The sequence below is a fragment of the Balaenoptera ricei genome, chromosome 1 (genome assembly GCF_028023285.1).
Source record: "Balaenoptera ricei isolate mBalRic1 chromosome 1, mBalRic1.hap2, whole genome shotgun sequence".
Lineage (NCBI taxonomy): Eukaryota > Metazoa > Chordata > Mammalia > Artiodactyla > Balaenopteridae > Balaenoptera > Balaenoptera ricei.
In genome coordinates this window covers 174,454,461-174,467,020 of record NC_082639.1, presented here as the reverse complement: position 1 = coordinate 174,467,020, position 12,560 = coordinate 174,454,461, and the positions used below count along the sequence as shown (strand labels likewise).

Here is a 12,560-nt window from a genome sequence, read left to right as displayed (position 1 = left end):
TTTAATAAAGTTTATAGTAAAAGCATGTTCTAGGTCAGATGTTTATTTCACTGATTGTTCATATATGACAGATTCTCCATATACATACATTTTCAAGAAATCCATAAAATGTTTCAATTTAAACAAGTATTGATCTGTATATTTTATAAGTTAGGAGACTGAGTTGACGGGGAAATGTAAGATACATTTCTAGTAGAATATAATATTGGGCTGGCCAAAAAGTTCGTTCAGGTTCTGCTGTAATATGTTACGAAAATCCCAAACGAACTTTTTGACCAACCCAATATATATTCTGACTATATAGTGTCAAAAATAGGAATGATTTTTAAACACTGATATATAATAGAAAATCATTTTCATGTACTTCCCCTCAAATGAGAGATACATTGGCTCAGATTCACTGTTCTTTTAGGCATAAGACTTAACTTTCTCGGAAACAGGTTTAAAATTTATGGAGTTAAATCATTTAATAAGTAAAATGAGGATACTTGAAGGTTTTAAGGGCTCAGAGAATTTAAGCAATTGAAGAAGAGGGAGGGCAGCAGAAATTATTTAAACCACTTTGGCTAATTACCTTTTTTCCGCTAATCAATTGAAAAACTTAGTGTTGAATTTAGTTTTGAGTTCTTTTAGCTAATAAAGTGTATAGATTTTTATGATGATTCAGATTTTGTGTAACTAGAATAAAGATGATTTATTTTAGTCTATAGCATCTAGGCTATGTATTTTTATACCCTCTCTTAGATTTCTAAAAAATTTTACTACAAATATTAAATGGATTTTAATTGCTTTTTCAGTTTTTTATGTAGATTGAAAGTTTTAAAAGATTTAGTTTTTTGCATAGCTTTTTTTCATCATGAAAATATTTCATTGTAGGTTTTTTACTTAACCTGGAAACCTACATCATTAATGTTTTTTATTATTATAGGATTTTAAGAAATATTAATACAGCCATGCAAATTTTCATAAAATGTTAATCTATAATAAAATTAATGAACCTACAAATACCACATAATGAACTTTCTCTACTTTTCTATCGTGTAGTTAGATCTGTGTATCAATTCATCATTGTTGAAACCCTGAGTGTTTATTCAGTTAGACTTTTTTTTTTTAGTGATCTAAAGTCTAGAGAGTGGGGCTAAACATGTTTTGATATGAGAAATTATAGACAGCTAAAGGTCTGTGGGCATTGTTCTATTTTTATGAAGGGCTGCCACAAGGCTGTGTCAATATTAATGTGCATACTGCTTTAACAATTAATGGTAAGTGCAGTCAACTCTTTATTGGTGCTGATGAAGGGGAGCAATGGCTGGAGTAATAGACAGCACGTAGGGTCCTCACTGCTCTCCTTCAGTAGCATTGGGAGGGGCAGAAGGGTGTAGTGTAGTGTAGAGAGGTGTGTACTGGAGCTCAGCCAGTGGCCCCTTATTCAGTTCTGATTCCTAGGGATAGGTGTTCTTTGAGTCTTGCCAGTCAATGATCCTGTAACAAACCATCATGGTTCTGTAGCAGTAAATCTAGAATCATCCTCTTGCCTTTTTAATCTATAAATGGCAAGGTGACTCTAGAGAATAAAACACTTAATATTTTTCCTCTGAAATTTCTAGATATTTTAGGATTGAATCTGACATGCACACGAGAATCCTAGCATGAACAGGGGTTGAGTCAGACAACTGCCTCTTTGCCAGGAGTACATCTGTTGATTCTGGTTCACTAATGGGGCAAAAGATCTTCAGTGATTAGAAGGGCAGGGAACTCCTTTATGATTTTGAACCATGTTTTGTTCAAAGGAGCCTATTAAAAGGCGTCAGGGCTACTTTGGAATAGTGTGTTTATACCTTCTGTTGTTCATGCAGACATTATTTATTAAATGTTTACTGTGTACTAAGTGATATTCTAGGTGCTAGGAACACACGGGTGAGCAAAGGCAAGGTCCCTGCCCTCAAAAACATGACAAAAGATTACGTTCTAGTTGGAGAAGCAAATCATAAACAAATAATATATAATCAGTAAAGGACTGAATCATGTAAACATCCGGGGGGTGTGAGCGTTCCAGGCAGAACTTAAGAGTAGTCCAAATTTTTGAACTCCTGCCATATATCTTTCCCAGCCTAAACTCACATATCTAGAATTAACTACTATGATGGGTCAACTAGAGCATCTATTCATTTCTCTGTTTTCATCATCCCATTTAATCATTTAAGTATGCTTGATATAATATGTTAACATTATAGATTTATTAGTTTCATCTGACATACATCATTACATATTTGATTTTTAACATTTTACTTATGTCCTAGGATTGATATTGCATATATGTATATGTAATATATCTGTATACCTAGATACAAATATATAATTTATTGAGTGCTTACTATATGCCAGTCTCACTGTGCTAAGCACGTGCATTATTTCATTTAACCCTCACAACACCCATGTGAAATAGGTAATAGGGAGAAGCAGGGTCTAAACGAAGTTAAGAAATCTTCCTTATGTCTCCCAATAGCTACTTAGGGCTAAGTAAGTATTCATACCAAAATTGGTCTGATTCTAAAACCTGAGTTTTTAACCACTTTGCTGTACTTTACAAGAACTCTTTAAGCCACTTTATGAGTTTTTAATATACATGTATATATCTATGTGGTACAAATTATAAGGATATAAAAATTTTATCCCTTACACTGAGATATTTTATTTTTGATAATGTAACTAAACATTAGTTATTTTTTTATTATTATTGATTAGAGAAAAATGAAAAAAACTTACATGTAAAGTAAAGGATCTATTAGAAAATTTTTACAGTTTCTAGTATCTTTAAATTATTTCAACAAATATGTATTGTCTATCCACTTCGTGTTCTGTCATGGGGATGGGGATACAGGTAAAGTATGGGTATGATGACAGCATTCAAGGAGTTTGCAGCTCATCTGGGGTAATAGGAGATGCACACAAGGATGATTTCATTCTGTATAATAAGTAGTTAAATACCAATGCAGGTGAAATGAGTACTGTGAGAATGCGCATAATCAGTGTAGGAAGGAAAAGAAAGAAATCAGTGTGGATGGAGGTAGAGAGATGGAATTTGACCAAGACTCTATGACTAGTAGACTTTAAGAGAGTGAGCCAACATAATATGACTTCTGTTATTTTGTTTGAAATGTAGGCCCCAAATACAAAGCCAAATGTAATTTTTGATTGCCCATGCTGTGGCTTCCCTTTATTAGAATGGATAATAAAGAGTTGACTGTATTTTTACATAATAGTTGAAAGCAGAAAGTAAGTTTTCTTATGTTTTTTATGACTTTTTATTAAGAGTTTTGTTGAATCATAAGCCGCTACCCATATTCAATTTTACATGTATTTTTTTTCCTTTTTTTCTATTCATGTAACAGTTGTGATTTATATAGAACTATCAGAAAAGTGTGGGCCAAAAGCTTCTTTAAAAACAAGGCAAAAACTTGACATTGCATATATTGTTAACTGAAAAATCTATGTATATTTTACTGCCTGCTTTACCTTTCTGATTCAGGTGAAGTATTTGATTACTTAGTTGCCCATGGAAGAATGAAAGAAAAAGAGGCCCGTGCAAAATTTAGGCAGGTATGGAAAGTAGTTTTCAACTTTGTTTTGCTGATATTTTTAGTGATGTACAATGGACAGTATCACAAACTGGAATTCAGAGTACATGGTACTTTAAAAAGAAAAATTCCTGCTTTCTACTTTTTAAGAATGGAAAACTGAAAAAGAAATTTGTTCTTCCTGAATTTAAATTTAAAATAGTTGCCATTGGTTATTTCTAGTTCATCATAAATAGTAAAATGTATATAGGTGAGATTCTTATTAATAACTCTTTGATAGTCTTGGAAATACAGACTAGAGTGAGATAGAAAGTAAATACTTAAAACTTTATCCAGTAATTATTATCAAGAATATTAGCTTTATGTGTACAGTATAAATGTGTACTGTTTAAAGAGGTTTTTGTATTTTTTAAATAATTAAAGATGTCAGTTTTGGAACTCATATTTTTGTAGATTTAAAGACTGTGATCAATTTTATTTAGTCAAGTAGGGAAGGAACCTTGCCAGTGTGAAGAATATGGTAAGATATTGATATTTCCAGGTCAACTTGAATATGATTTGTTACAGAAATGATAAAATAAGAAAAAGCAATTTAAGTTCATCTAAGATTTTGTTTTTAATGTTTAGGAATGAAGTATTTAAAATTATCATACTTTATAAATTACTGTAGAAATGACAATTAATAAATTGTAAATTGTCCACAAAATTTACTGAAGTAAAGTTTCAACAGACAGCTTACTATATCCCAAACTTTACCTAAGTGAATTTAAAATATTCATTTAAAAATAGTTCAGTATCTCTTCTGTAAACATTATTCTTCAGTTAAAGGGATCCTGTAATCAATAAGGTTGGGAAACAATGACTACTGATGTGAAATCTTCCTCTGTGAGATTTTATATATATGTTAACATACAAACAATTGGAGAAGTCCTGAAGAAGATGGGAGGAAAAAAACCTGTTCAACTTTTTTTTTTTTTTTGACATAGCATTCTCCACATTGATCGTGGAGTGAGTTTATTTTGTGAAACCTCTATTATTAATATCTCACAGAATCATTACTTTTTGGAACAGTATACATGAAATGCTTTCGACCAAAGATAAACATAGCCCTTATATTTAGAATAGATTCCTAGGAGCATTTGACTTAAAATAGCTGAATCTAAAGACAGCTGGTAATGAGGAAGCAACATTGAGAAATTGAATGGTATTCAGCTACATATTGTTAAATTCTTTTCTACCGTGGAATGGAAGTCCAGGCTTACTTAAGTAAAGAGCTACAGTCATCACTTTAAATGTCATTGTTCTTTCCATCTCAGTCACACTAGTTTTAGTAGCCTATTAGGAAGAAAATTCCAATTGACATTAAGTATTTCCATTGGGATTTTAATTTATATTTTAAGGACTGTCACTACTCACTCTTATTCTTTTTAGTCAGTTGGTTTTGTTTATTTATTAAAAACATACTGTGGTCAGAAATTGTACTGGGTACTATATGGAATTAGAGAAGGTGCTATTTTAAAGAGCTTACTCATCTCTACTGAGGGGTGGGAGCAGGATAGCAGGCTGGGACACAGATATTTTCATAAAGATCCAAATAATTACTAATTGGCTCTTTTTAAAAATAAAGTCTGGATTACTTTGAAATCAAATCAGAGGTTGAGTGTCAAATGAATGCTATTTAAAATGTAAAACAATGGCAATTTTAAAAATAATTATCTATTTATTAAAAATATTAAATGTATTACTATCTGTATGTGTTCCCCCCAAAATTAAATAGGTAACCAACTCACATTTTTAAAAACCAGGGACACACACACAATTTTATAGTTATTTGGCAAAAAGTTATATTTGTTTTTCAATTTATTTTTGCTAAGTTTATTTTTCTTTATAGGTGTAATTAAAACTCTAATAAATGTGTATTTACTTTTATTTCTATTTGCTCTGTATTTCATAAAATTACTTTAAAAACTTTAACAGTGAAAGGGAATGTACTGTATTAGTAAGGGTATGTCCTTGACCCTACCATTAAATATAGCAGAGGCACTAGGACAGTTCAAGACCAATTAATTTAGCAGTCATTGCCCATACAATGCCTCTGCTTTCCTTAAGATTTGAGGGCCTGCAAGAAAAATCATAATATTGATTCAACCCTTCCAGTATCAAGGCTACTACTTAAAGCTTGGGAATTCCTGACCCACGTATAAATAATTGCAAATCATCCTCCCCCCACAATTGCACCTCATGGCAAAACATTGACATGTCTGGTCTTAGGGTCAGTGCAGGACTGATTGTCAATCATGTTTTCAAGATCCGTAACAAAAGGACTGTAGGGAAGTTTCTGCATCCTATTTGTGGAGGTACAGAATGTTTTGAGATGGGAGGGTCTGGCCATAGAATAATGCAGTAAAACTTGGGCTTGTGCATGGGGATTCTTGCAGTGAGCAAGTCAGAAGCCAGAGCTTCTTTTATGGCAGAAATTGTACCCTACTAGATAAGTGTGATGATATTATAAATTATCTTTCCCTTCTTAAGTCTTTAAGACTCAGGAGATTTTTATTCCAGAAGTGCCTATAGAACTGCTTTCACAGAAACTATCCTGTCTAATGTGAAATGCATGTTTGGTAACCAAATCATTGTCTGTAGCATGCCTTCTTCACGGTATCAAGAGAAGGGGACTTGAAAAAGATATTCTCATTATCAGCAAAGTTCTGTCATCTATGATACAAAAATAGCCTTATAGTATGAACATCCTATAGCCTATATAGTATGTTCAGTAAGATGTATTAATATTTACATATAAATGTATGTCTCTCTTAATTACATGGTAAAAATTGGATATTAGAAGTTTGAAGCATATTGCTTAAGAAAACTAATACTACATGTATTCATTGTAGGATTCTGCTGTATTTGGAGGACTCACACCTCAAATTAATTATAATCATTCACAATTGTTTTGCTCAAACACAGTTCATGGTTCTGTAGTACCTGCTTAGTTTGGAATTCAGAGACTTTTACCAACTTGTCTATCAAGGTTTAACTCCCAGTATTACCATTTTCCTACCTACTTTTCAAATACATTGTGTTGCCTCAACATCAGTGCAGGGCTTCCCTGGTGGCGCAGTGGTTGAGAATCCACCTGCCAATGCAGGGGACACGGGTTCGAGCCCTGGTCCGGGAAGATCCCACATGCTGTGGAGCAATTAAGCCTGTGTGCCACAGCTACTGAGCCCATGTGCCACAACTGCTGAAGCCTGCACACCTAGAGCCCGTGCTCCACAACAAGAGAAGCCACCGCAATGAGAAGCCTGCGCACCGCAACGAAGAGTAGCCCCCGCTCGCCGCAACTAGAGAAAGCCCGCACGCAGCAATGAAGACCCAACGCAGCCAAAAATTTTTTAAAAATCAGTGCATTTTACCTCCTTACCCCTTACGTCCCCATCCCCAAACATCCACATTTTAAAATTTTACTATCCTTCATGGAGGGCTTAGATCAAATATCACCTAGTAACTGAGATTATTCTTTATCTTTTATGATTCCCTCACTTCTTTGTATCTCTGCTTCTATGATTCTACTTTGTAGTATGTATAGTTACTCATAAACATATTTTTTCCTCCTAATCAGACTGTAAGCTCCTTAAAGGCAGCGTGCATGTAGGGTGCATGAACACATATTTGTATTCCCCTCGCAACCAGCACATTTTCTTGCACATAGCAGGTACTCAATAAACTGACTGTTGAATCAAAATGAATTTAATTGAATTACATCTTACTCACTGTGTGTTGATTTTGTTTTGAATTCATGTCTTCTCTGTCTTTGAACCATTTTAATATACATTAAAATAATTTTATAATACTGAAATATCAGTTTCACTTGTACTACTTCGAAGTTTTTTTTTTTCTAACCAGTATCCTATTGGCATGGTCATACTTCACATCACCTTTAAACTTTCAAAAATCTCATTTCTGTCCCCATTTGTTAAATGCCTAACCAATATTCAACATTCAGACTGTGTTTACGTTTAACTGAATCCACAGAATTGAATGTTCTGCTGTGCATTAAAATGGCCCTCCTATACATCAGATATATGTACAAAGTAACTCCTAGTTGATTGCTATCAGATTGTTTCCTTTTCTGTATTTTATGTAATAAAGTGTATAACTATCATAGAATTGCTTATAACCTATTTCTCATTTGTATCTTTGGCCCTTAAACCATTGGGTTCTTTCCTGTTTAGCACTTATCCCCAAAGAGCCCTATGTAATGGTTAAAAATTAAGATGGTGTACAAAATCTAGTTACAAGGGTAGAATGCTTTGCCCAGCGGAATTAGTGGCAAGTTTAAGATTAAATTTCATTTTTACCTCTTTTCTTTTGATAATTAGGTTTCCTTTAAAGGCTCAAAATTTTTTCCTTTGCTTTATACTATATGAAGAGACAAAAATAAGGTATTACTAAATACCCTGTTGATAAATTCTTAGTCAGTTGACTTCCCTGAAGAAACATGCCTTGAACACATTTAGTATAATTCCTAAAATAGAGTTTTGCATTTTGAACTTGAGCCAGCTATCTTGGAATGCTGATTCATGTGTGCCAGAATTCTTATTTCAACAGTGGGATAAACCATTTGACCAAAACTACAAAGTGTATACACTGGATCATGTAAACAGAGAAATATAACAACCCATAAAGAAATCTTCATGGACGCTGACAAATATTTTAGTGTATTTTAGGAAGAGAATACTACTTTTCCACATTGTCCACATTTAAAAGTGAAAATCTCATAACTTTAATGCATATGGTTTTCTGAAATAAAGGAACAGTGAAATTGCTAAACATAACTTTAAAATCCAAGTTAGTAATTTCTCTAAATTGGAATGATAATTGGGGAAAAATTGAGATGTTTTTACCATAATAATTTTGAATCTTTTATCCAAATATTTATTTCAGATTGTATCTGCTGTACAGTATTGTCATCAAAAGTGCATTGTTCACCGTGATCTTAAGGTAAGTGATTGGCTTTATAGCAAAAATTTCTTAATTATTAATAGATATGTGATATATTAGAGCTCTCTTTTTGCTTGCCTAATTGTGCCAGGCACTGTACAAGGAAATTAGTTTTTATTTAATTCTCACAGCAACTTTTTATAAAAGGTAGTATTTTCTTTCTTTTTTTTTAAATTGAAGTATAGTTGGTTTACAGTATTATGTTAGTTTCAGGTATACAGAGAAGTGATTCAGTTATGTATATATTTTTCAGATTATTTTCCATTATAGGTTATTATAAGGTATTGAATATAGTTCCCTGTGCCATACAGTAAATCCTTATTGCTTATCTATTTTACGTAAAGTAGTATGTATCTATTAATCCCATACTCCTAATTTATTCCTCCCCTGCTTCCTTTCCCCTTTGGTAACCATAAGTTTGTTTTCTATGTCTGTGAGTCTGTTTCTGTTTTGTATATTCATTTGTATTATTTTTTAGATTCCACGTATAAATGATATTATATAATATTTGTCTTTTTCTTTCTGACTTAGTATGATATTCTCTAGTCCATCCATGTTGCTGTAAATGGCATTATTTCATTCTTTTTTATGGCTGAGTAATATTCCATTGTGTGTATATGTATATATATATATATACACACACACACACACACACACACACACACACACACACACCCCACATCTTCTTAAGCCAGTCACCTATTGATAGGCACATGGTTTGTTTCCATGTCTTGGCTATTGTAAATAGTGCTGTTATGAACATTGGGGTGCATGTATCTTTTTGAATTGAGTTTTTGTTTTTTCCAGATATATGCCCAGGAGTGGGATTGTTGGATCATATGGTAGCTCTATTTTTAGTTTTTTAAGGAATCTCCATATTCTTCTCCACAGTGGCTGCACCAACTTACATTCCCACCAACAGTGCGCAAGGGTTCCCTTTTCTCCACACCCTTTCCAGCATTTAATATTTGTAGACTTTTTGATGATAGCCATTCTGACCCATGTGAGGTGATACCTCATTGTGGTTTTGATTTGCATTTCTCTAGTAATTAGTGATGTTGAGCATCTTTTCATGTGCCTGTTGGCCATCTGTATGTCTTCTTTGGAGAGATGACTATTTAGGTCTTCTGCCCATTTTTTTGTTTGTTTGGGTTTTTTTGATATTGAGTTGTATGAGCTGTTTGTGTATTTTGAATATTAACCTCTTGTTGGTCACATCATTTGCAAGTATTTTCTCCTATTCCTTCGGTTGTCTTTTCATTTTGTTGATGGTTTCCTTTGCTGTGCAAAAACTTTATAAAGTTTGATTAGGTGCCATTTGTTTATTTTTGCTTTTGTTTCTTTTGCCTTGAGGAATGAATTTAACCAATTCATATAGGTGAAAGACCTATATGCTGAAAACTATAAAACATTGGTAAAGGAAATTGAAGATGATTCAAATAAATGGAAAGATATCCCATGCTCTTGGATTGGAAGAATTAATATTGTTAAAATGGCCACACTACCCAAAGCAATCTACAAATTTCATGTAATCCCTATCGAAATACCCATGACATTTTTCACAGAACTAGAACAAATAATCCTAAAATTTATATGGAACCACAAAAGTCCTAGAATTGCCAAAGCAATCCTGAGGATAAAGAACAAAGCTGGAGGCATAACCCTCCCAGACTTCAGACAGTACTACAAAGCTACAGTAATCAAAACAGTACTGGTGTAAAAACAGACAGATCAGTGGAACAGAATAGAGAGCCCAGGGAATTCCCTAGTGGTCCAGTGGTTAGGACTCGGCACCTTCACTGCCAAGGGCCTGGGTTCGATCCCTGGCTGGGGAACTAAGATCCCACAAGCTGCATGCATGGCCAGAAAAAAAAGAATAGAGAGCCCAGAAATAAACCCACATGTCTTCGATCAATTAATCTATGACAAAGACAAAGGAGGCAAGAATATACAGTGGAGGAAAGACAGTCTCTTTAGCAAGTGGTGTTGGGAAAGCTTGACAGCTGCATGTAAATCAATGAAATTAGACCACTACCTCACACCCTCACAAAAATAAACTCAAAATGGTTTAAAGACCTAAATATAGGGCATAAAACTCCTAGAAGAGAACATAGGCAAAACATGCTCTGACATAAATCGTAGGAATGTCTTCTTTTTTTTTTTTAAATAAATTTATTTATTTATTTATTTTTGGCTGCATTGGGTCTTCATTGCTGCACGTGAGCTTTCTTTAGTTGCGTCGAGCGGGGCTACTCTTCGTTGTGGTGCATGGGCTTCTCATTGTGGTGGCTTCTCTTATTGTGGAGCACGGGCTGTAGGTGCGTGGCCTTCAGTAATTGTGGCATGCGGGCTCAGTAGTTGTGGCACGTGGGCTCTAGAGCGCAGGCTCAGTAGTTGTGGTGCACGGGCTTAGTTGCTCTGCAGCATGTGGGATCATCCCAGACCAGGGCTCGAACCCATGTCCCGTGCATTGGCAAGTGGATTCTTAACCACTGTGCCACCAGGGAAGCCCAGGAATGTTTTCTTAAAAGGCAATATTTTCATTGAGGAAATGAAGAAAATGTGGATGAGAAGTTATCTAGCATTAAATACTAGAGGATTTGATTCCATTAATTAGCTTCTTTTAATAACATAAATTAGGAACTTTGTCCCTAATTAAGAATGCCTGAGGCCCCATTCCATCAGAACCAGGGTCAAGGCACAAATCCAGATTTGTCTGATGTAAGAGCCAGTGCTCATCCTCACATTAAAGTTCAAAGAAATAAAGAAAGTTTTAAATGTTTTTATGAATATTGAATGCATATGATTAGTATAAACTAGCATACTTTGCAATAAGAAATGTGTGATAGTCAGGAACTGTTTGTGGCAGTGAACATGGGAGCCATGTTTCATTTCATGGGGAAATGAAATCAGATGTCTATTTAGGTGTTTTGCCTATTTTTTAATCTGTTTTTTGTTGTTGTTGTTATTGAGTTTCATGAGTTCCTTACATATTTTGAATATTAACCCCTTATCAGATATGTGGTTTGCAAATATTTTCTCCCATTCTATAGGTTGTCTTTTCATTTTGTTGATGGTTTCCTTTGCTGTACAGAAGCTTTTTAGTTTGATGTAGTCTTACTTGTTTAATTTTGCTTTGGTTGCCTGAGCTTTTGATGCCTAATCCAAAAAGTTAATAATACTGTATTGAATACTGGAAGTTTGCTAAGAGGGATTTCAGGTGTTCCCATCACACTTATCAAAAAAAAAGGTAACTCTGAGGAAGTATGTAGCTTGACTTAAGTAATCATTTCACTGTCTGTATGTATATCAAATTATCATGTATTATACCTTAAATATACATAATTTTTATTTTAAAAAATAAAATAATTTAAAAAAAGAAAGAAATGGTTGGGGCCAAATGGATTTTTTTTTTTTTTTGAATGAAGGTAGAAAATTCCTTGTCTAAGAAAGTTTTTTTTTTTCCTTTTTCTCTATTTTTCCAAAGTTAACTTGCATATTCCATACCTAGGAGTTTGTTTGTTTTTTTTTTTCCCAACTTCTTTTCCCATTGCCTCTGTCAGTTACTAGCACTAGTTTGTGTTATATTAGAATACATTGTCCTAAACAATTGTTGAAAGTCTCATCCTGTAATTTGGCTCCATTGTTCTGAGCTTACAGATTTTCTCCTGCTCCAAATATTTCTATTTCTGTTTCCTCCTTCAGCTATTTTAAGGGAAATCACTGCTTCAAAGAAAGAGAAAGAAGAGGGCTATTTATTTCCCTGCCTGTGTGTTTGACTCCTAGTTTGTCATCTCATTTCTTATATGGAAAATATCTGCAAAAAATCATGTTCATTACCCAGGAGTTTCCTGTATGCTCTTGGGAGGAAACCTCAAAACCCTCTCCAGCTCTCCTCTTCTGAGGCAGCCTTGGGTACTTTGCTATCCACCCAGACATCTTTAGAGAGACTGGGAGAAGTCTAGCTTGCTCCAAGAC

General features: G+C 33.9%; 1 protein-coding gene across 8 annotated transcripts in view; it reads left to right on the top strand.

The window, feature by feature from the left end:
* The window catches only part of MARK1 (microtubule affinity regulating kinase 1), a 144,121-nt gene that overhangs the window by 95,286 nt on the left and 36,275 nt on the right, over positions 1-12,560 (top strand). For all 8 annotated transcript variants that reach the window (XM_059942206.1, XM_059942214.1, XM_059942189.1 and 5 more), the window contains exons 6-7: positions 3,530-3,600; positions 8,526-8,582. In XM_059942206.1, coding sequence (XP_059798189.1) covers positions 3,530-3,600; positions 8,526-8,582 — 128 coding nt within the window. The remainder of the gene's footprint in view (positions 1-3,529; positions 3,601-8,525; positions 8,583-12,560) is intronic.